This window comes from Moschus berezovskii, chromosome 13 (genome assembly GCF_049115385.1).
Source record: "Moschus berezovskii isolate FMDL1 chromosome 13, NW_MosBer_1.0, whole genome shotgun sequence".
Classification (NCBI taxonomy): domain Eukaryota; kingdom Metazoa; phylum Chordata; class Mammalia; order Artiodactyla; family Moschidae; genus Moschus; species Moschus berezovskii.
This window is the reverse complement of record NC_142472.1, coordinates 75,490,984-75,515,549: the sequence shown is the minus strand read 5'-3', so window position 1 is coordinate 75,515,549 and position 24,566 is coordinate 75,490,984. Positions and strand designations below refer to the sequence as shown.

The 24,566-nt window shown below is 44.0% G+C and overlaps 1 protein-coding gene across 1 annotated transcript in view; it reads right to left on the bottom strand.

Moving 5' to 3' along the window:
- VWA8 (von Willebrand factor A domain containing 8) overlaps positions 1–24,566 on the bottom strand; it is a 399,072-nt gene that overhangs the window by 29,253 nt on the left and 345,253 nt on the right. Inside the window, exons 40-41 of the mRNA XM_055426030.2 lie at positions 18,478–18,586; positions 736–861 (exon numbers count right to left, since the gene is read on the bottom strand). Of these exons, the coding sequence (XP_055282005.1) occupies positions 736–861; positions 18,478–18,586 (235 nt within the window). The remainder of the gene's footprint in view (positions 1–735; positions 862–18,477; positions 18,587–24,566) is intronic.

The following is a 24,566-nucleotide window of genomic DNA, read 5'->3' as shown; positions in this document are numbered from 1 at the left end:
TAATTCCTTATTTTCTAAAAATTTCTTTGGTTACAGGATGAACACAGATCTTTAAAGGAATAGAACAGCAGAAAACCACTAAGATGGCTCTAGTGTTTTCATCTGAGTCACCCTCTGGGATTCAGGAACACCAAGTGTCTTGGGTTTCCCCTCCAGGGCACCCTGCTCTGTGTCCTGGGGGCTCATCTGCAAGATGGCAGTGGCCTCTCTGGCTTCCAGCAGCTGCTGGGAGACACTGGCGGCACATCAGAGCCGGAGGGTGGCATGTTCATTCCCTCCGCCCCTGTCCTGCTGTGGCCCGTGGGTGGTTCTCCTTCTGCTGACGGCCGCGGCCCTTGGCGGGCAGCCCTCTCCATGAACCACCTTGTCCAGGTTCCAGTAAGTGCTCTCCTCCGCCCTTTCAGACCCAGGGCAGATCCCTGCTGTTGGAAGACCACACTGTCTCTTTGCACTTCCTAAACCCCACCCTTACTTTTGTAAACAGTCTTTTTATTAGGTTCCCTCAATTGCTCAATTTGAGTGTGCCTGGTATTTCTTGACTCATGCTGGGATCTTGATTCATATAATAAACTGTGATATTTATGTTTTCTTCTAATTAAAAAAATATATAATGCTTTCCTTGATGGCCATATTCAGGGTTTGTAGTCTTTTGACTAAAACAGAGACTCCAGGAAGCGTCTGCCTGTGAAGAAGGTCAAACTACAGATCCGAGGCTCCCAGGGCACCCATACTTACTTGTGGCTCCAGCTCACCCCGGCGTTTGTAGATGGCTTTTTCTCCAGTCAGCCCATCAATGATCTTGGCATCATCTAGCTCCCCAGTAGCCTGGTGTCTTAGCCACTGTCTTTCTTTACCTTTAGCCTACAAAGACACACACATGCATGCTTACTTTAGTTCTGGAGAGTCCCTGACACATTTAATGCATGAATAACAGGAAACATGGAGCTTCCCTAGTGGCTCAGTGGTAAAGAATCTGCCTGTCAATGCAGGAGACAAGGGTTCGATCCCTGGATTGGGGAGATTCCCTTGGAGAAGGAAATGGCAACCTATCCCAGTATTCTTGCCTGGAGAACCCCATGGACAGAGGAGCCTGATGGGCTACAACAGTCCATGGGGTTGGAAAAGAGTTGGGACACGACTGAGCAACTAAACAAACTGAACAACAACAACAGGAAACACACCAGGGATCTTTTCAATATGTGCTGGTTCTGCATGAGCACAGCTTCACAAATGGACTGGTTTCAGCTCTGCTGACAAAGAAATGCCCTTTGTGAGATATTGTCCATTATATGTGTTTTAACATATGGAAGGACACAATGAGCTCACAGCACATATGAACAGGATCAGTTTAGTTCAGTTCAGTCACTCAGTCACGTCCGACTCTTTGCGACCCCATGAATCACAGCACGCCAGGCCTCCCTGTCCATCACCAAATCCCGGAGTTCACTCAAACTCATGTCCATCGAGTCGGTGATGCCATCCAGCCATCTCATTCTCGGTCGTCCCCGTCTCCTCCTGCCCCCAATCCCTCCCAGCATCAGAGTCTTTTCCAGTGAGTCAACTCGTCGCATGAGGTGGCCGAAGTATTGGAGTTTCAGCTTTAGCATCAGTCCTTCCAATGAACACCCAGGATTGATCTCCTTTAGGATGGACTGGTTGGATCTCCTTGCAGTCCAAGGGACTCTCAAGAGTCTTCTTCAGCACCACAGTTCAAAAGCATCAATTCTTCGGCGATCAGCTTTCTTCACAGTCCAACTCTCACATCCATACATGACCACGGGAAAAACCATAGCCTTGAGTAGATGGACCTTGGTTGGCAAAGTGATGTCTCTGCTTTTTAATATGCTGTATAAGTTGGTCATAACTTTCCTTCCAAGGAGTAAGTGTCTTTTAATTTCATGGCTGCAATCAGCATCTGCAGTGATTTTGGAGCCCAAAAAATAAAGTCTGACACTGTTTCCACTGTTTCCCCATCTATTTCCCATGAAGTGATGGGACCAGCTGCCAAAATCTTTGTTTTCTGAATGTTGAGCTTCAAGCCAACCTTTTCACTCTCCTCTTTCACTTTCATCAAGAGGCTTTTGAGTTCCTCTTCACTTTCTGCCAGAAGGGTGGTGTCATCTGCATATCTGAGGTTATTGATATTTCTCCCAGCAATCTTGATTCCAGCTTGTGCTTCTTCCAGCCCAGCGTTCCTCATGATGTACTCTGCATATAAGTTAAATAAGCAGGGTGACAATATACAGCCTTGACGTACTCCTTGAACAGGATAGTGGTATGCAAATGAACCTCTGGAGAAGTATGCAATATCTGGAGTGTAATGGTGGTGCATTTCTTATCAACTTTCTGTCACGGTACTCCTAGAAAATTTATTAGGTAACAAATTAATCAGCTTGAACTTGTTAACACTGTCTGCAAGCACAGAGAAAACATAGTCTTCAGATTCTTAAATGTGATCTTCCTTTTCAAGAAGTTGTTGTTCAAGTTCTCTGTGACTTAGAGTGCAAATGGGAACAGCTGAGAACCACAGTACGCAAACATTTTGTACCCTATGGACATTCTGATCATCTATATTCAGAAATCTCCTAAATTACTTTTCTAAAGATATTTGTACATAATGCTTAAAACTATGCCAGGTGGACTAAGATGATAGTTAAATGATAAAGAGTTGTAATATCCGAATGAAGGCACAGGTTTATCAAAAATGATACTTACATTAAGAACCCAGACAATGAAATAATACTCAGTGCTAAAAACAAATCAGCTATCAAGACACGGAACAACATGGAGGTAACTTAAATGTATATTACTAAGTGAAAGAAGTCCATCTGAAAATGCTATTGTTCCAACAATACGACATTCTGTAAAAGGGCGAAACTATGGAGAAAGTAAAAGACGTCAGTGGTTGCCAAGGGTTGGTGGAGAGGGAGGGAAGAAAAAGCAAGGCACAGAGGGTCTTTAGGGCAGTGAGACTACTCTAGATGATACTGTAATAGCAGATACATGTCACTAGACATTTACCCAAACCCACAGAACATGCGACACTCAGAGTGACTCCTGAAGTAAGCTACGGACTGTGGGTGATGATGTGTCAGTATAGGTTCATCAGTTGTAGAAAATGTACCACATCAGTGGTGGATGTTGGTCATAGGGGAGGGCGTGTGTGGGGGCAGGAGGTATATAGAAATTCTCTGCACTTTCTGCTTAATTTTCTGGGAATCTAAAATTGTTCTAAAAAACTGAAGTCTTTTAAAAATTAGTTATGAATATAATGATAACTTTTTACTATACTGAGTCTATTTTCATTTCAGCAATGCACTTATCAAGACAAAGAATGGATCAGGGTAGAAAAAGCATCAGACTTGGATTCAGCATGTGAAAATTCTAGTTTTGTCTCACTTTGGGCAGTTATTGAGATTCTCTGTGTCTTCGCAACCCCGTCTCCAAACTGAGGGGACACTATGTGAACGTCTGTTTGAAGTATTACAGTCTGCATTTGGGCTTCCCTGGTGGCACAGATGGTAAAGAACCCACCTGCAATGCGGGAGACCTGGCTTCGATCCCTGGGTTGGGAAGATCCCCTGTAGGAGAGGATGGCAACCCACTCCAGTATTCTTGCCTGAAGAATCCCCATGGACAGAGGAGTCTGACAGGCTGCAGTCTATGGGGTCACAGAGTCGGACATGACCAAGCGACTAAGCACAGCACGGTCTACATTTAATTAGAAATGAAAGTCACTGGTATAAAGTGGAGGATTTCCCAATTAGTTTTTTTACCCTTTGCCTCTTCCTAATTATATCAAAATAATGACAGTAATATTTTCTCAAGTAACTGGGAATTGTCCCTAATTTGTAAGCTTCTAAGCATTAATCAAGGAGAAGGAAATGGCAACCCACTCCAGTGTTCTTGCCTGGAGAATCCCAGGGATGGGGGAGCCTGGTGGGCTTCCGTCTGTGGGGTCACACAGAGTCGGACACGACTGAAGTGACTTAGCAGCAGCAGCAGCAAGCATTAATCAAAGTCTAAAAAGTGACTTTGAAGCAATGTTTTTTTTTTCACTAGTAGATCTATTCTTTAATAACAGAAATAGCTGAATTGCCTGTCTGCTATGTGCAACAAATTATGGGGAAAATAACTGCTTAGGAAACCAGTTCACTTCATGTCTATTTTGACATTAGCGTCAAAGTGGTTATGTTAAGCTGGTTTGCTATTGATAGTAAACATTTTGAGAGACTTGGGTGGATAATTAGTTACAGGAAACATACTTTGCTTTCCAAAATTCATTTTTCTGCCCCAACATCAGCACTCTCAGCACTCAAAAGAAGCAGAAAACATCTAGAACCACTTAGCAGATACGTAACTGGAAAATCTTCCATTATCTGGAGTTTGGTGGGTGGGTGTGGGTTGGGCGGTGGTGGTATACCTAAAATCTCCTAAATAGCTATCTAAGGCTCTCAGCCATTTGGTTGTTCTCTAAGTTGGGACAGAGTCAGATCTAAGAATACATGAGACCTGGGTTCAATCCCTGGGTTGGGGAGGTCCTCTCGAGAAGGAGATGGCAACCCCACTGCAATATTCTTGCCTGGGAAATCCCATGGACAGAGGAGACAGTCCATGGGATCGCAAAAGAATTGGAGACAACTCAGTGACTAAACAATAACAATCTTCTAAATATATTTATAAAGATCCCACTGTAATGAAGCTATCTGGAGAAATGATGGCTTGTTATTTTAGATATTCCTATATTTGCCTAAAATATACTAATACATTTACCATTTACCAGAAGAACTTTGTCTTCAATTTTCTTTAAGAGGCTTGTGAGATAGAAATCTCATTGGCCAGCTAACTATCAAAGTCACTTCATTATGAGGTAGCTCCTTAAGACTATAAAGTAAACAAATGTTAACTCTTTATGAGAGGTTTGCAAAATCCTGTGTTACTGATATCAATTCCTGATCAGTGGTAGAGCACAGAGGCCGCTGTAACAGACTGAAGGCACGAGAAGGGAATTACAGGTGGTGTGAGTTTGGGGAAAAGGTCTGACTTAAGAGCAAGAGAACCACGATCCAGTAAAGGTATGGTAAACAACCAGTCCAACAGCACTGCAAAATTCTTCTTTTGGTACCTGTGCTAATAATTGGAAAAGACCCTGATGCTGGGAAAGACTGAGGGCAAGGAGAGAGGGGGCTGACAGAGGATGAGGTGGTTGGCTGGCATCACTGACTCAATCGACAAGAGTTTGCCAAACTCAAGGTGATGGAGAAGGACAGGGAAGCCTGGCTTGCTGTAGTTCATTGGGCTGCAGAGAGTCGGACACAACTTAGCAACTGAACAACAACAACAATGCTAATAATTAGTAAACATTATAATAAAAGGAGGTCCTTTCTAGGGGATCTATTATTGCCCTTAGTGAGGGCGTTATCAAATTACAAAATACTTATTTTTCCCTTATAACATCATGTTTGTCTGCTGTCTCTAGACTGTCCATCATGGAAGAACCTAGAGATCTGGGGTCTTAACTTTCTACTGCTGGTTTGCTTCTTTTCTTGTGCACAGATATCTTCTTTTAACATCCTCTCTAGTTTGTGACAGAGAAGGCAATGGCAAGCCACTCCAGTACTCTTGCCTAGAAAATCCCATGGATGGAGGAGCCTGGTAGGCTGCAGTCCGTGGGGTCGCTAAGGGTCGGATATGACTGAGCGACTTCACTTTCACTTTCACACATTGGAGAGGAAATGGCAACCCACTCCAGTGTTCTTGCCTGGAGAATCCCAGGGACGGGGAAGCCTGGTGGGCTTCCATCTATGGGGTCGCACAGAGTCGGACACGACTGAAGTGATTTAGCAGCAGCAGCAGCAGTTTGTGAAGGCTTTGTTCCCATTCTGTATACCAATAAGAAAACGACTTAATAAAATTTGGGGTTAGAGTGAAGGAAGGGATACGCTTTTTCCAGTAAATCTGCCACCCGCTTTTTTGGGTCAACTTTTAAAATTCAAGTATAATATACTCACAATAAAGTGTATAAATCTCAAGTGCAGAGGCAGTGAACTTTAAAAGCAAACACACCCTGTAACACCCGTACCCCCTGGCCTCCCGGAGTCTCTCTTGGACTTGACCCAGGCCCTGCCAAGGACCCCTGCCCCCACCCGCCTGACTTCTGTCGTCACAGACTAGGTTTGTGTGTTTCTGCATTTCATACAGTGGGGTCATACAATACATACTCTTCTGTGTCTGGCTTCTTTGGTTCAGCATTGTTCCCGGGAGGGGCACCGCCGCTGCTGTGCCCAGCAGCTCTTGATTCTCTGTCTCAGCCATAACAATGTCCAGTCGTGTGATTTCTGACCATTCGTCACAACTGATATCTCATCTACAACTGTGTTATTTCCAGCTTGGGGCTATGATGAGTAATGTCGCCAGGAGTATCCTTGACCACGTCTTCTGCAGCAGGTGTGTGTGTATTTCAGTTGGGTGGATATGCTGGAGACACTCAGGTTTAGGAGATACTGTGAAATAGGTTTCCAAAGTGGGTTTTCCAATTTACATTTCCCAGGATCAGTGTAGGAGGGCTTCCTTTGTTTCCTCACCAAAACTTGATACTGACAGTTTTTCTTTTAATTTTAGCCATGTTGGTGGGCATCTATTCTCTTCTCTTAAATTTTTATTTGTGGATAAATGAATTATTTTTGATTCTGCCTGTCACAGATATTTTTAGAAACAAGAACCAGTACTTTTTGTTTTTGAGAAGTGAAAGAATGTGCTAGGTGTTTGCTCTAGAACTATGGACGCAAAGACATTTTTACACAGTAGCACTATTCATTCAAGTATAAAACTTGCAGATAAATATGGACAGATAATTTATTATCTATCATCTAGCCAGCCCACCAGTACTCGGAAACTCAAAACAGGAAGAGGCATGTCAGGATGGGTGTTCTTGAAGGCAATGTGCTGGAGGCGGGGAGGCTCTTCAAAAACTCTACTGAGTGCTGGAATAGAAATATTGACTATTTTGGTCTGTGTATTTTATGGGATTCATTAAAATGTTTCTTTAAATAGTAAGCACCTACTGTATTTAAATATATATTTTTATTTATAACAAAGAGCCAAGACATGTTTTTTATTGTTATTTCTATTGCATGAAGAAAAGTATTCTTGTAAATATGTCCATCTGTTTTGTATTATGTAATAAATTCATACTAATGAGAATTTAGGGAGGCCTGGCATGCTGTGATTCATGGGGTCGCAGAGAGTCGGACACGACTGAGCGACTGAACTGAACTGAAATGAATGAGAATTCATTATATATAAAGATAGGTTTCACTAGTAAAAAGTCTACATTACAGACTTTCTAAACAAGAAATATAGTTTTATTACTTTCATGTAAAGAACAGTTAGAGTGCTCAGAGGATGACGTGTTCTGGTTAATTTCATTTTCTGGGAAATAATTTGGTTAACCAGAAAGCACACACAGACTCACACACACACACCACACATCTATAGCAGTGAGGACACCAGGAGGAACAAACTTGACAAAAACCAATTATCTTGCGGTTTGTGACACGGGGTCTTGTGACTTCAGCACTGAAAGTATTCTGACTCATCTTAAATCTTCACTTGTTTGGGTTATGGTTAAGCAAGACTTCTTTTATTTTCTTTGAAACAGTTGTCATTATTTGATTTATTTATTTTTGGCTGGGCTGCGTCTTTGCTGTCGCACAGGCTTTTCTCTGCTTGTGGTGAGCAGAGGCTACCCTCTGGCTGTGATGCAGCATTGTGGCGGCTCCTCTTGTTGGGCAGCACCAGCTCTAGGGGCGATGGCTCCAGTCGTGCGCGGGCGTCTCATTGCGGCGGCTCCTCTTGTTGGGGAGCACCGGCTCTAGGGGCGATGGCTCCAGTCGTGCGCGGGCGTCTCATTGCGGTGGTTTCTCTTGTTGGAGAGCGCCAGCTCTAGCAGCAACGGCTCCAGTAGCTGTGGCTCCTGGGCTCTAAAGCACAGTCTCATTCGTTGAGGTGCATGGGTTTAGTTGCTCCGTGGTATGTGGGATCTTCCTGGATCTGGTATCGAACCCATGCCTCCAGCACTGGCAGGTGGATTCTTTACCGGTGAGCCAACAGGGAAGCCCAAAGACTTCCTTTATCTACAAACTCTACAAGCAAGCCAATCTTCTACTATTCCTTTAGAATTAATGAAAAGATTAGAAAGGTTTAAGTGGCTTTGTAGAAAGCACATCCATTCTACAGAGTAAAATGTATAGATCAGTTCAGTTCAGTTCAGTTCAGTTGCTCAGTCGTGTCCAACTCTTTGCGACCCCATGAATCACAGCACGCCAGGCCTCCCTGTCCATCACCAATTCCTGGAGTTCACTCAAACTCATGTCCATCGAGTCGGTGATGCCATCCAGCCATCTCAAGATGACCATCCCTAAATACTTGTTGGGTGAAGAAATAGATATAAATGGATATTGAGGATACCTGGGAGTAGTGATTTTTTTATTAAACATTCAGTTCAGTTCAGTCGCTCAGTCATGTCCGACTCTCTGTGACCCCATGAATCACAGCACGCCAGGCCTCCCTGTCTATCACCAACTCCTAGAGTTCACTCAAACTCATGTCCATAGAGTCGGTGATGCCATCCAGCCATCTCATTCTCGGTCGTCCCCTTCTCCTCCCACCCCCAACCTTTCCCAGCATCAGAGTCTTTTCCAGTGAGTCAACTCGTCGCATGAGGTGGCCAAAGTATTGGAGTTTCAGCTTTAGCATCAGTCCTTCCAATGAACACCTAGGATTGATCTCCCTTAGAATGGACTGGTTGGATCTCCTTGCAGTACAAGGGACTCTCAAGAGTCTTCTCCAGCACCACAGGTCAAAAGCATCAATTCTTCAGCGATCAGCTTTCTTCACAGTCCAACTCTCACATCCATACATGACCACGGGAAAAACCATAGCCTTGACTAGACGGACCTTTGTTGGCAAAGTAATGTCTCTGCTTTTTAATATACTATCTAGGTTGGTCATAGCTTTCCTTCCAAGGATTAAGCGTCTTTTAATTTCATGGCTGCAGTCAGCATCTGCAGTGATTTTGGAGCCCAAAAAAATAAAGTCTGACACTGTTTCCACTGTTTCCCCATCTATTTCCCATGAAGTGATGGGACCAGATGCCATGATCTTTGTTTTCTGAATGTTGAGCTTCAAGCCAACCTTTTCACTCTCCTCCTTCACTAGCTTCTGTTATTTAAACATTTCTCTATGTCTGACTAACATATACTTTTTTGCTATTGATTCGTACCATTCAAACAAAAAGGATGCTGAATTAAGGTAAACTTTTGTATAGTATTTGTAAAATAACAAATTATAAATCAATGGAAACAATAAAAAATTTTCTTTATGATTCTTGATATTTTGACATAATATAAATAGCTATTAAATACCTGTTAGGTTGCCAGGTGCTCTAAATGGTGAAATGGTATTGCAAAAAAGAGCAGATAGGGATCTTCCTATTTTAGGGAATTCCCTGTTTCTTGAAGTAACATCTCATTGCCACGGAAAAACAAAACAAAACACTAGTGATTCACGTACTTAACAAAGATGATTCTTGTTAGAAGAGTGTGTACTCCTGGATAGTGACAAGGAACTAAACTATTACCTGGGTGACAACATACTGTCATTTTACAATGAGTTGTTATGAGCAATTTCCCATCTCTCCCTCAAGAATTAAACATTTTTTACTTCAAAAGAGCAGGGAGCTGCATGTATCTGTGAGCATGTATAACAGGCAGGTTAAATTCAATAGTTCAAAACTGGCCCCAGAGCCCACCCTCCACTCTCCCCAAGTTCCCTCGACAAGGGGCAACCCCATTCTTTCAGCTGTTCAGGGCGCGTTATCTGGGAATCGTCTTTGGCTTCTCTCTCCCTCACGTATCACACCTAGACAGCTGGCACAGCCTCTCAACTTCGGTGGCATCTGCCCATCTCGTACCGCGCCCATGGCAGCCCTAGGTCAGCGGTCACCTCCACCCACCTGGAGCACTTCAACAGCATCCCACTGGCTCCCTGCCCCCTGACAATCCCCTCTCCGCACAATAACCAGGGGTATTTATCGAAATATGTGATTTGCAAGAAATACATCTAAAAAATACCAGCATGATTAAACTCTTAAAAAGCCTGACTTAACTCCAATTTCTCTAATCTAGGAATGAAACATTATTTGTTTCTCTTCTTTTGCTTTCTTCTGTTTATGCCAACTTCTTGAGTTTTAACTTTTGAGATAATATGGGGATTCAGGCCCTATTTATTATTTTTAAACTTACTATTTTTATATACCTTTAGAAAGCATTATTCTTGACATTTAAACTTTCTTTTCAACATATTTCCCACAATTATTTGCTTCTAATGCTCACTGCTGGTCCTTTAATGCCACAGAATTCCCATCCTTTTTCTTTTTTTGTTAGGATTTACTTGGCTACGCCCAGTCTTGGTGCAGTGTGTGGGGCCTGGCTGCCCGACCGGGGACCGATCCTGGCCCTGCATTGGGAGCGTGGGATCTCAGCCACTGGACCTGGCTGCCTGACCGGGGACCGATCCTGGCCCTGCATTGGGAGCGTGGGATCTCAGCCACTGGACCTGCAGGGAAGTCCCAAGTTCCCCACTCTCAAGGAATTTGATTCCCTTCTTAACTGGCTAGAATACTGACACATATATATGCATACTGTGCATACACATTGAATCCAAAATTATTTTGAAAACAGATACTTAAGTGACATGTATTTTTAAAGCCTCTGAATATCTGAAAATGTCTGTCCGTTTTGCACTTTGGCTGAGTAGGGAATTCTTGGGTCACAACTTTTCTCCCCTCAGATCCTGCAGACGTTCTTCACAATCTTCTGGTATTTAATACATGTAAGATGAATTTTTCTTTCTTGGATGGCAGCTATGTTTTTGTCTTCCTGTTTGCTTTTATATTTTCTTTGTTTCTGAAGTGTTAAATTCCATGAGGCTGTAGTGAGGTGTTTATCTCTTTTCATTAACTTTGCCTGGCACTCAGTAAAGTTCTTTTGATCCATTGACTTAGGCCTGTCTTCAGCTCAGCACATTTTTACTATTACTTGAATTATTGCTTATGTGTGATTTTTGGTGGCCTCTTTGGGAATATTGCTGGCTCATTCAGTATATATTTACTGAGCACTTACCATTAGCTAAGTACTGTTCTACTTGTTGGGAAGGCTCATGGCTCCATATGTTAGCACTCTGCTCTGTTTTTATTGACCAGCTTTCTTAGGGTTTCTACTTCTACAGTATGGAATAACAATTCAAGTTTTCCATTCACATTAGTAATTAGACTTAAGACTGGCTTGAGTCTGTTCTTCCTCCTTTCAATGTAGATTTCAACCTTGGCATTGCATTTTTCATTTTCTTCGAGTCCTTCCTTATGGCATTCAATTCCCTTATTATTCCTGCTTGCCTCTTAGCCAGATCCTTTTAAGATGTCTTATTTCACATACTTCAGGTTTCTTTGGATTGTGAGAACACAAAACAGATGTTTTCGAAAAATCTTTGTTTTCTGAAGAAAAATATTCTAGCCTGTTGACATCTTCTTCTATATCTTATTACTTATTATTCTACCTCACTGCAGAATAATTTCATACATCTTATTTTTTTTGTGCTCTTATTCTTAGATGATGAGATGGCTGTTTGAAACTGTTCAACAACAGGTTGGATAGATTCTCCACTTTGTTATTATTAGAAGTCTCCTTGAAGATTTTAGACTGGTATTAGAAGCTGAAGTACAGCTATGCCACTAGCTCAAGGGCTCAGCAGGAAAGGAGCTGGAACTGTGGACAGTCAGAGCATGAGAGCTTCATCTCCACATCATTTCTTATTTTGTTTGGAAAAGCCATTGCAGTGGGGCCATTTGGCCTTTGTTTGATCTTGTCTTTAAGCCAAGGACAAGTTGGGGCTGGTCTGGCCCCTCTCCCAGGGTTATTGCCTTTCCAGCTTTCTGCCGTCGCTCTCTGCCACCGTGTAAAACCCAGACCACCCCCCTCACTACTCCCAGCGCTGCTGCCGCCAGACCCTGCTACTTGGTAGTGACAACATGGGGGGCCAGAGATCGTCCTGACCTTCTAAGAGAGTGAAAAATGCAACACCAAAGTGGACATCCACATTCAAAGGACGAAGAGCAGACTCAAGCCAGTCTTAAGTCTAATTACTAATGTGAATGGAAAATTTGAATTATTATTCCACACTGTAGAGGTAAAAACCCTAAGGAAGCTGGTCAATAAAAACAGAGCAGAGAGCTAACATACGGAGCCTTCTCACCAGCTTTTGGGGTCTCTCTTCTCCCCGTCTCTCTAAGTAAGAGATGTTAATGTGATTTGTGGTCTCACTTGCTACTATTGCTGTTTCTTAGGAGTCTGAATTGTTTTTGGTACTATTTTTCATAGGGGTCACATTGCATTAAATTTAGCAAAAACTCTTCAAAGCTTCTCGTATGTCACTAGCACTCTTTCCTATGAGATGAGTTTTTCAGTTTACAGCCTTTTAGTTTTTTAATCCTTCTAATGGTTACCTGTCAAAGACTGAGTTCGATGCCTTTGCAGATAGAGCCTGGAAGTCAGGACTGTATTCCTTGGTGGTGCTCAGTTAAGCTGTCCTCTTATGGCCACGGAGAGGCCACTGCAGCCTGGCGTGCTGCAGTCCACGGTGTCACAAGGAGTCAGAATCGACTTGGTGACTGAACAATATGGCCACTGACGCCTCGTGATGAGTCATTCGTGTGCTGAGAAGCAGTAATTAGCATTTTACTGCTCTCTCTGGAAACGCAGATGCTCCTTGACAGGACTGCCTCCATTTCTCCCTGCTGCACCCCCCACCCCCCAGGCAACTCTTTGCTCTCTGCTGTCACCTCTGTCTACACATCGTTCCTCTTGGCTTAGGCTGCTCTTCTATACAGATGACCATAAAAGCACAGAGATCTCAGTACAGATACTCAAGCCTGTCTGGTCCTAATTTTGCTCTTGAACTTGAGTCATAACTTAAAACCTTCAAGTATCATGCCTGATGTTTCTCTCTGGATGTCCCAGTAGTGTGAAAACGTCAGAACAGCCAGAGCAAACACCTGCTTTCTCCACAAGCCTCGCCTCACGTGTTCCCTGTTTCTGTCCCCGAGGGCTCAAAAACGTCACCATGGCCCTCTCCCACGTTCCATCAGGAACTCTCTGCGGTCCGACCTCCCTACTGTCCCATCCTTTCCTCTTCATTTCCCTCACCCTGGTTTGGGTGCCGGTCACTTCCCACCTGAATAACTGAAGTGATGCTATGATCTGACTTCCTGCCTTCCACTTCTCTCTCCTTTGAGATTATATCCCTTCATGGGCTTCCCAGGTAGCTCAGTGGTAAAGAATCTACCTGCCAATGCAGGAGACGCAGGTGACTTGGTTCGATCTGTGGTGTAAGGAAGATCCCTTGGAGGAGGGCATGGCAACCCACCCCAGTATTCTTGCCTGGAGAATCCCATGGACAGAGAAGCCTGGTGGGCTACAGTCCATGGCGTTGGTAAGAGTCAGACACGGCTAAGCATGAGCACAGGACTTAAATGATTATAAAACTTCTTATTTTTTAGGAAAATATTATTTATTTATTTGGCTGTGCCTGGTCTTAGATGTGACGTATGGAATCTTTAGTTGAGGCTTGTGGGAGCTCGTTCCCCAACCAGGAATCGAACCTGGATTCCCTGCATTGGGAGCATGGAGTCTTACCACTGGACTACCAGGGAAGTCCCTGAAACTATGTACAGAAGATAAAACCACACCACTCCCTTTCTCAGCCGCTTCCACAGTCCTCACTGCCGTGGATCCACCTTCTTTCCAGTTTTCTCTCCACCACCCCTACACGCAGGCCCACCCCGAAGCTCTGAGCTCGAGTCATGCTGGAGTTTGCCATTCTCCAGACAGCCTGTTACAGTCTTTGCCCTCTTCCCATTGGTTCCTTCTGTCTTGACCAGAGCTACCCCGACTGCCTTTGGTGTGTGAACATTTGTTTCTGGTCTGTGATAAAATAGGTCACGTAAATTGATAGTAATCATTTAGAAATTTATATGACAGTTTGACAAAGTAATTTTAGGTTTGTTGAACCTAATATTTAGTAGTATGGGCTTGGATTTTGTATGCTAGCTTTTTATATCATTTTTTCAGGAATTCATTTCTATCTTATAAGGTATTAATCTGTTAAAAGGAAAAGAGAATTGAAGAACAAGGTAGCCTTTGTGAGGAGTTACTGGAAACAATCAACTGGGCTGCTGCAGAAAGAAGCTTCTTTGCGTGCATTCTAAGTCTCTTCAGTCGTGTCTGACTCGTGACCCCATGGACTCTTCCTTAGGCTCCATTAAACTGGTTACTAGGATGTTAGAGAAACATGAACATAATGGTATTATTTTCCCAATTAACATGTGTGAAGGACTGGTCTTAAAAAAAAAAAGTATTCATTTGTGATCAACTGAATAAAAAACAAAACCTGCCCCTCTCCACAGAAAGTTTGAGAAGCTCTGGTCAAAACCATCTTTCCAACAGCATCCTTAGAAAAGTTGCCAGCTGAAACCATACTCATCCTTCATGGTCCAGCTCAAATGACACCTCCACTGTGAGTCCTTCCTTAACTGCCCAGCCTAGAAGCTGCTCACACAGCTGTCTCCAGAACCAGAGCACTAGTCAAAAGCTTTCTGAAGCTTTACCAATTGTGTCTTCCCTTATAGCTATATGCATCTTCTTCACCAGCTTGGGTGTTGAGGTCAAGAACCATTATGCAAAATAGATATTCAGTCCCCTGGGTGAAACATAGTTATTATAGATTAAATAAAGTGAATGGGGAAATGCTTTCCATTCTTTACCTACCACAAAGTGGGGGCTCTGAATAAAGTTCCTGACCAGGCATCCACTTGCCTCCCAGCCTCAAAGCCTTTTACATTTCACACTGAGTGGTAACCTGCCTGTGGCTGGCCCCAGCTCACCCCTGAGATCACACAGGGTCAGCCCTTTCTCTATGCTGTGCCTTCCCCTGGGCATTGTTTGCAGCCTGGTTTGTCCGGTAAATACTTGTGCGTCCTTCAAGACTCAGGTCACGGATCCTTTCCTTCAAACTCTATCCTAAGATTTCCCTCATGATCCAGTGGTTAAGAAGCCACCTGCCAGTGCAGAGGACCCAGGTTCTATCCCTGGTCCAAGAAGATCCCACATGCTTCAGAACAACTAAGCCCGTGTGCCACAACTACTGAGCCCAAGCACCCTAGAGCCCATGCTCCGCAACAAAAGAAGCCACTGCAGTGCGAAGCCTGTGCGCCACAACTGAAGTAGCTCCCACTCACCGCAACTAGAGAAAGCCCACATGCAGCAACAAAGACCCAGCAGAGCCAAATATGACATAAATAAATAAAGTGTGAAATTTACCCTTGAATCTTTCTCCTCTGGGCATCCACTGCCTTGTCTTCCTTGCTCTCCCCAGACACTTATATACTAAACAGGAATGATCTGTGCAGGTGCCTGTCTTCCCCATATCACTAGGCTAATACCTTTGTTGAGTATGGAGATAATATCTTATTAATCATTGTGCCCTCAGTGCCAAGCACAGAGCACATCAGTGTTCAAAAACACTATTTATCTGAACAACACGCCCATTTTGAACCACTGAAGGAAAAATAAAGAAGATAACTGTTGGTCCACGGAGGTATTATGCCAGGCGAAACAAATCAGAGAAAGGCTAATTTAGTTGAGCCTGAGAATGAAATTACGGATGGTTGATTAGGAAAAAAACACTAGAGAGAAGATGGTTTTTTGTAGAAATGGCTTTTTGTAGAAATGGATATTTTCTTTTGTTAGGGAAAGCTGGAATCAGAGATTCAGATTCTGAACTGAGTATAACTGGAGTTATTACAGATTCAGCTATTCTAACAAGGAAACTCTCGCTATTGATTCGTAAAAGGTTCAATCACCAGAACGCTATGATATCCCATGAGGAAGCCAGTCAAGAAGCAAGAGGAGGTCACTGGTGAAAGATGTCTTAATTGAGAAGAGGGACCCATGGTGCAACGGAGGGTCATGTGGAAGAGGCATTAACTTGGGGCAGACGTTCCCTTTGCTCAGATATCGGTCCAGCCTCCTGGAATCAACATGTGGGCTTCACGGTGTGCTTTGCCAAGTTCTGTCAAAGGATGATTTGCTGGTTCCTGGCCAGACTTTGGGCTGTTCACCAAGGAAACACCCCTGGTTACTGGGATTACACAATAACCGCAAGACAGTTGGATGGTGTGAGTCAATCAGAACCACATGGGACTGGCAGGTGATGCCCCAAAAGGGACCAAATCCAGGTCTCCTTGCTTTGGTTGCAAAGTACAGATCCATATTCCACAGGAGGCCCTGTCTATCTTTGGCCAGTAGCTATTTTCAACTGTCACTAGGGTTCCAAACTGACAACCAGAAAGCCCATTTAACACCTTGATGGATTAAAAAAAAAAAAAAATTCCCTAAGGGAAACACTTGAAACTTCTTTAAGAAGTCACAGTAGTGGATCTGACTTTTCTTCCTTTGGCTTTTCTTGTAAACATAACATTTATCTTGGTTGGCAAAGTAATGTCTCTGCTTTTTAATATATTATCAAGGTTGGTCATAACTTTCCTTCCAAGGAGCAAGCGTCTTTTAGTTTCATGACTGCAATCAGCATCTGCAGTGATTTTGGAGCCCAAAAAAACAAAGTCTGACACTGTTTCCACTGTTTTTCCATCTATTTCCCATGAAGTGATGGGACCAGATGCCATGATCTTTGTTTTCTGAATGTTGAGCTTCAAACCAACCTTTTCACTCTCCTCTTTCACTTTCATCAAGAGGCTTTTGAATTCCTCTTCACTTTCTGCCATAAGGGTAGTGTCATCTGCATAGTCAAGGCAATGGTTTTTCCCGTGGTCATGTATGGATGTGAGAGTTGGACTGTGAAGAAGGCTGATCGCTGAAGAATCGATGCTTTTGAACTGTGGTGTTGGAGAAGACTCTTGAGAGTCCCTTATACTGCAAGGAGATCCAACCAGTCCATTCTAAAGGAGATCAATCCTGGATGTTCATAGGAGGGACTGATGCTAAAGCTGAAACTGCAATACTTTGGCCACCTCATGCGACGAGTTGACTCACTGGAAAAGACTCTGATGCTGGGAAAGGTTGGGGGCGGGAGGAGAAGGGGACGATGGAGAATGAGATGGCTGGATGGCATCACCGACTCTGTGGACATGAGTTTGAGTGTACTCCGGGATTTGGTGATGGAGAGGGAGGCCTGGCGTGCTATGATTCATGGGGTCGCGGAGAGTCGGACACGACTGAGCGACTGAACTGAACTGAACTGAACATTTATCTTAAATGACTGATGTGAGATAAAAATGCAACGATGTTTGTAAAAGTAACTATAGCATGGTGCCCAATGAATACCAATCAACAAATTAACCAGAAGGGCATTTGGATTCCTTCAGTTAAAAACATATTCTTGTATTTCTCCCTGGGACTGTGGATTTTCCAGTGGCCGTTTTGCTCTCAGGGTGAAGCCCGGTGTGGCCACGTTCTCACGGCATCCAGGGCTGGACCGCCGTCTGTCCTGGCGACGCGGCCACCTCCGCCCTTGCCATCGCCTCCCTCCGCGCACAATCTGCTCCGTCGCCCTGACCGCGCGCTCCTCCGCGCTCCCTGTGCTCCCCCAGGCCTCAGTGCACTTGTGCGCGCCGCGTCCCGTGTCAGGATGCCCCCACTCCACACTCAGCTGGAGAGCTCAGGCTCTTTCAAGAGTGAACTCAAGCATCGCATCTTCCATAAAGCCGACTCTCGCTCACCCCGCTGGAAGCATGCACGCTCTTCTCTACAGATCTTAGGAAACCGTTTGCTTGTCTTCTTTAAGTTCCTTCTTTGACAGCAAGGGCTGGATTCTGTTTTCCTGTCCCATCAATAGCTTAAGAAATGAACAAAGGACATGACTACCCTCCCTCTTCAGTCTAGGCGCCAGTACCATTTGGCACCACCCTCATCTCCTGGGAATCCCTCCTTTTGGCTCTTATTCACCTCCTGCCTTGCCCAGGAGCTCAGAGCCCCTCAGAAGCTACCCTCAATGCCCAGGGCAGTGAGCATTTGTTCAGTGGAAGAGAATTCATTCAGTGTTACATTGTTCTAGTAGAGGTGGGGTGCTCGTAGGTCTAGATAACGGAAATCAGGAAGTCTGATGCTTTTGGGGTCACCGGTCAAACTACTGCTTCCTGGACAGGAGGAAAGCTGAGGTCAAATATTTTTACTAAAATTTAACTAAGACAGCCACGGAGTGACCCACAGATTTTATGCAGACATTTTGGCATTAGTTAATTTTTTCTGACTGTCTGCCTAGGATACAGATAAATTTCTCCAGTGGTTCTGGGGTGGGTCTAATTGGGTGACCAGATTATTTTCTTAGTTAGTTCATGTTGATTACCTGTAAATTATCCAGGATAATTCGGAGGGAGCGCACCTGTCGTCGAACAGCCCCTGAAAACCGTTCATAGGTGGCAGCATCATAGTCACTCATTTGGATTTCCTTCAGCCTAAAGTTGGAGGGTGAAAAAGACAACAGCTGAGAGCCAGAACCCGTGGGTCTTTCACTGACAGCCATCTACTGCTAGAAATAGCCAACTTCTCAGTAACTCAGTTTGCCTTTGAGGAGAAAAAGCAAGAAGTCAGAGAGAACAAATGCAAGGACACCAAGGGGGAAGGGGGTGGGGTGGGAGAAACGGGGAGACTGGGATTGACACACGCGGACTACTGATTGCTGTGGTTGCTTGGTTGCTAAGTCCTGTCTGATCCCCATGAACTAGAGCCTGCCCACCAGACTCTTGTCCATGGGATTTCCCAGGTAAGAATATTGGGGTGGGCTGATATTTCCTTCTCTTCCCAACCCAGGGATCAAATCCGCATCTCCTGCATTGGCAGGCAGAGTCTTTACTGCTGAGCCACCAGGGAAGCCTGTACACTATTGATGAAAGTGAAAGTCCTCAGTCCTGTCCGACTCTTTGCGACCCCATGGACTATACAGTCCATGGAATTCTCCAGGCGAGAATACTGGAGTGGGTAGCCTTTCCCTTCTCCAGGGGATCTTCCCAACCCAGGGTTCCAACCCAGGTCTCCAGCATTACAGGGAGATTCTTTACCAGCTGAGCCACAAGGGAAGCCCAGGATACTGGAGTGGGTAGCCTATCCCTTCTCCAGTGGATCTTCCTGACCCAGGAATGGCACCGGGGTCTCCTGCATTGCAGGTGGATTCTTTACCAGCTGAGCTATCAGGGAAGATATAAAACAGACAAATGATAGGAACATACTGTACAGCATGGGGAACTCTACTTAATGTACTGTGGTGTTCTAAGTAGGAGGGAAAACCAAAAGGGAGGGGATACATGTATATGTGTGGCTGACTGAGTTTGCTGTGCAGTAGAAGCTAACATGGATGTGGGAGTTGGACTATAAAGAAAGCTGATTGCCGAAGAATTGATGCTTTTAAACTGTGGTGCTGGAGAAGACTCTTGAGAGTCCCTTGGACTGCAAGGAGATCCAACCAGCCCATCCTAAAGGAAAACAGTCCTGGGTGTTCGTTGGAAGGACTGATGCTAAAGCTGAAACTCCAATACTTTGGCCACCTCATGCGAAGAACTGACTCATTTGAAAAGACCCTGATGCTGGGAAAGATTGAGGGCAGGAGAAGGGGACGACAGAGGATGAGATGGTTGGATGGCATCACTGACTCGATGGACATGAGTTTGAGCAAGAACCAGGAGTTGGTGATGGACAGGGAGGCCTGGTGTGCTTCAGTCCATGGGGTCGCAAAGAGTCACACACGACTGAGCGGCTGAACTGAACTGAACTGAGAAGCTAACACAACATTGTAAGGCAATCATACTTCAACAGAAATTAATTAATAAAAAATAACAATTAAAATATACAGAAAACCAGCTAGTTTAAGTAAAAAGAAAAAAAGGAAAGGCAAGAAGTGATGTCTCCAGCTAATGTTTCAAAAGAGAGGAATGTCTGTGTAGTGATGCCCTGGGAAATGGTTGACAAGTTGCCCTGCAGGGGAAAAGCAGCCCTGATTTGCAGTGCTTGCTGATGTTTGTGGTAACTGATTTTATCAACAGAGAGGCCCCTGAAATAGAAAGAGCTGGCGTGTGTCGGCCTTGCAGCACGCCACTACCGCACCCCAGATGTGTGCCCATGATGCCGGAAGACGGTCAGTTCCTGTGGCAGCTTCCTAGAGAGATCCCGCGGGGTGCTTTGTAAGACCAAGGACATATATTTGGTTGACCAAGGTAACAGCTCCTGCCCAGAGACTGTCAATAAAGGGGTTGCTTCATAAAACAGGAGTTTTCTGAAATTGCCGACTGTATACTTTTAGTAGGATAATTGTGTTCTAACACTATTGTGGTGCTGAAATTCTGGTGCTCCTTTTTATTATTTTTTCATTATTTGCTTCAGTTGCAGCCCTGCCTCTGCACTTGCAGTTTCCTAAACACACCCTGCGCCCTTGCCTCTGAGGCTCTTCCTGGTTTCTCTCCCAGCCTCCTTTACTTGCTAACTCCCATGAACTCTTCAAATCAATGGTCACCTCTTCCAGGAAGCCTGCTCTGATCTTCTGGTCTGTGGTCTGGGCTCTAATATCACTTCATGCTTGTCTATACAGTGGTTGCTACCTGTGCTATAGTCTGCTTCCTGTCTCCCCAACTGTCTCCTTTATTTTTTCTCATCTTTATCTGCATGGTGGTTAGCATGATACCTAGAATAACAGATGCTCAAAACAAACTGAGATAAATCACTGAAATACAAATAAGACTCCACTGTTTAAAATGTGTGCATGCTGCGTGCTCAGTCGTGTCCAACTCTTCGTGACCCTATGGACTGTAGCCCTCCAGGCTCCTCTGTCCATGGGATTCTCCAGACAAGAATACTGGAGTCGGTTGCCAGTTCCTCCTCCAGGGGATCTTCCCAACCCAGGGACTGAACCCACATCTCCTGTGTCCCCTGTATTACAGCTGAGTCCCCTCTATACCAGCTGAGCCATCAGAAAAGCCCTACAGTATCTTAAACTAGTCAGAAGTAGAAGGTTTTGCAATTTTGTATTCATAATAGGCTAATTTGATGACACATTTCTACAAATTTCTATCAGTGTGAAGGGTACTAATACTAGACCAGGGAAAGATGAATGTATATCAAAACCTAACCACAACACAGTTTTCTAAGCTATTGCTACCGTGTGTGTGCATGTAGGTATGTACAAGTGTGTGCACGCATGCACTGTTGGAGGTATGGATCCTCGGTGTTGAGCTAAAACTCTTATCCGGAGTGTATTCTTATTTCCCTTGGCTGGAGATGAACCCCCGTTAGCTCTCGCTGAGAATGAACGGTCTCTATTCCTCCCATCAGGCCACGCTCTGGGAAGATTCCATCCGTCACAGGGCAGAGCACTGGAGTCTTATTAGAATGACACAATGTTGGGCTTAGACCACCATGAGGGCAGACGGGCAGTTCCCGCCCTATCACCTGGCTGGTTAGCTAGCGCCACCTCAAGTGTCAAGACCTAGGTCAAAGGTGACGTCCTTTGACCAAGTCTTGCTTGGACCCTCCATGATCAGTCTCTTTCACTTATCTTCCATAGATATCTGCTATGGAACCTATACATTTTATTGCTTTTAATACATGTCTATTTTGCTCTATCAGAGTGTTTTTCAAACATATTTTCCACAGCAGAAAATGATCTTTACATTGAGATCCAGTATACAAAAAATGCATGTACACATATGTGTGTGTGTACTTGAGCCAAATGTTTAATGAAACTTAATGAACTTTACTACACGAGAGGTGCTCTGATATTTTCTCTTCTAATCCTCTGGGGAAAGGAACGTGTCTTATTTTTTCTCAGCATCTCCAGTGCCAGCACAAGCCCTGGTACCCAGTGGCAAGAAGTGCTGCCAAGTAGCAGTTTGAAAACACTGGTTATCAAAAAGTAAATACCCGAAAGGTAAACAACATCTGAATGGTTGTTTCCTGAGGTGACATGTGAAGGTGCTCTGTAAATCGAATTTCCTCTCTGTTCTGAAGGACAGAAAGGAATATGTTTATAGGATCTGACCTCTTATGTGTAGTTTTGGCAATCTCCTAAACCTCTCTTTAAGTTTTCATCGATGAAGATATGTCTCAAGTGTCAAGCCTGACAGATGCTGGGCATGATGACCACTGTAAGATATGCTACCAACATCCTTCCTACCTGGGAGGCCAGTACACTCTCACCCAAAGAAGAGAGGTTAGGGAAAAAAAAGTCGGCATAAAGCTTGTCCTTAGCAGGACACACACACACACACACACACACACACATATCAAGGAAGGAACAGGCAGTTGGTAAGTCACCCCAGGCAGACTGGCTTTTGCAGAGAGATCTGAATTAACTCCAGTTACAATGATACCTCTGGCATGAGCATGTTGCTCCCAGAACACACCACGTGCTGTTCTAATTAGGAAGAAATCTGGAAATCATATTCCAAGCTGTGTTAGCTTTCACGAAGATCACCTACAAGGTGTTCAAAGCTGATAACATTCTCAAAGGTGAAGGCAGAAGAAGGGAGTGGGGAAAGAAAACAGGACATGTTGGCCTCTGCATCAGACAAGACTCCCAGCGCTAATACTCTCCGGCCCACAGAGCTGGCTGAAAACGTGTCTCTCTGCTGCTTTAACCCTGATCAAAACTGCAGGGCACAGCTGCTTCACATCCTAGTAATCTACACAAACTGACTGCGCTTTGCTGGCACAGCGTATTCTTAAAGGGTATATTTATTGTTACGTAAGAGTCTGGGAATTTTAGGTCTCATTTTACTTTTTCATATAGGTCAGATTTAAATACTGTAATTTTGGATCATTTATGAGGAAAACAAACATAAGCTAAGATCTACTGTGTAGGGCTGATAAGTCTTACAAATGGTCGTGGGTACAATTTCCACAATTGGTGCCCACCTGAGAGGTTTTTCCAAGCATGTAAAAGCACCCTGCCACCTATTTCATTCCTGTTTCGTTGGTTTAAAGTCTGTCCTGCTTTGTACGTGTCTTATGCTTGTCTACTTCTGTTATTCTTCCTGAGTTAATCAGTTCTTGACAAGTAAGAACCAGTATCTAGCCAAAATCCAGATACAAATGAATGCTAACTAAATGCTCCATTGATGATGTCAAAACCCATCAGAGAATTAGGCTCTTCAGGGCAATATGGTGGACCCCTAGGCTGATGGGTCAGGCTGGCTGTCAGTCTGGTTTCAGCCAGTTTTTGAATTAAGTACGAAAGGGTGATGGCGTTACTTGTTCGCACATGTGTATTATTCATTCACAAACATGTATATGCTTGCTATGTACTAGCTTCTTTGTGTAGCTTCTGGTGATGTTTTGCTATTGTTTCGTTGCTAAGTCATAGAGGGCAAAAACACCCTGCTCTCAGGGAACTTGAAGTCAGTGAGGAAGAAATCAACTATTCATACAAGTAACACAATGGGAGATAGTGATGAGAACTATGGGGAGAAGGTACAGGCTGCTATAAAAGCATATGTGCAGGGCCTTGACTTCATTCTGCATTTACCTAGACTTGCAAAATAGCTTTGAGACTAACTATTGGATGATAGTGAAGAATGATTCTTTTTTTTAACTGACAAAGGTCCATCTAGTCAAAGCTATGGTTTTTCCAGTATTCATCTATGGATGTGAGAGTTGGACCATAAAGAGAGCTAAGCGCTAAAGAATTGATGCTTTTGAACTGTGGTGTTGGAGAAGACTCTTGGGAGTCCCTTGGACTGCAAGGAGATCCAACCAGTCCATCCTAAAGGAGATCAGTCCTGGTTGTTCATTGGAAGGACTGATGCTGAAGCTCCAATACTTTGGCCACCTGATGGGAAGAACTGACTCATTTGAAAAGACCCTAATGCCGGGAAAGGTTGAAGGCAGGAGGAGAAGGGGACAACAGAGGATGAGGTGGTTGGATGGCATCACTGACTTGATGGACATGAGTTTGAGTAAACTCTGGGAGTTGATGATGGACAGGGAAGCCTGGCGTGCTACAGTCCATGGGGTTGCAAAGAGTCAGACAAGACTGAGTGACTGAACTGAACGGAATAGTATTGTGCATGTTTATTTTTTTAAATAAAGTATTCAGAGATAAACTCTGAACTATTTATGATAAAAAAGATAGAAAATCTTGAATTAGCTTAAAACGAAAAACTCGAGGTTGGGAACTAGGAAGGGAGTCAAGATTTTCTTCTTTAAGTTGAGAGAACAGGTCCACAGGATTCATTACATGTTTCTATTTTTGTTTATGTTTGAAAAGTTTCATAATAAAAAGTTTAAGAAAAACTTTGCTGTTGTTGTTCAGTAGTTAAGTCATGTCTGACTCTTTGCGACCTCATGGACTGCATCATGCCAGTCTCCTCTGTACATCACTATCTCCTGGAGTTTGCTCAGATGCATGTCCATTGAGTCGGGGTGATGATCTAAACATCTCATCCTCTGCTG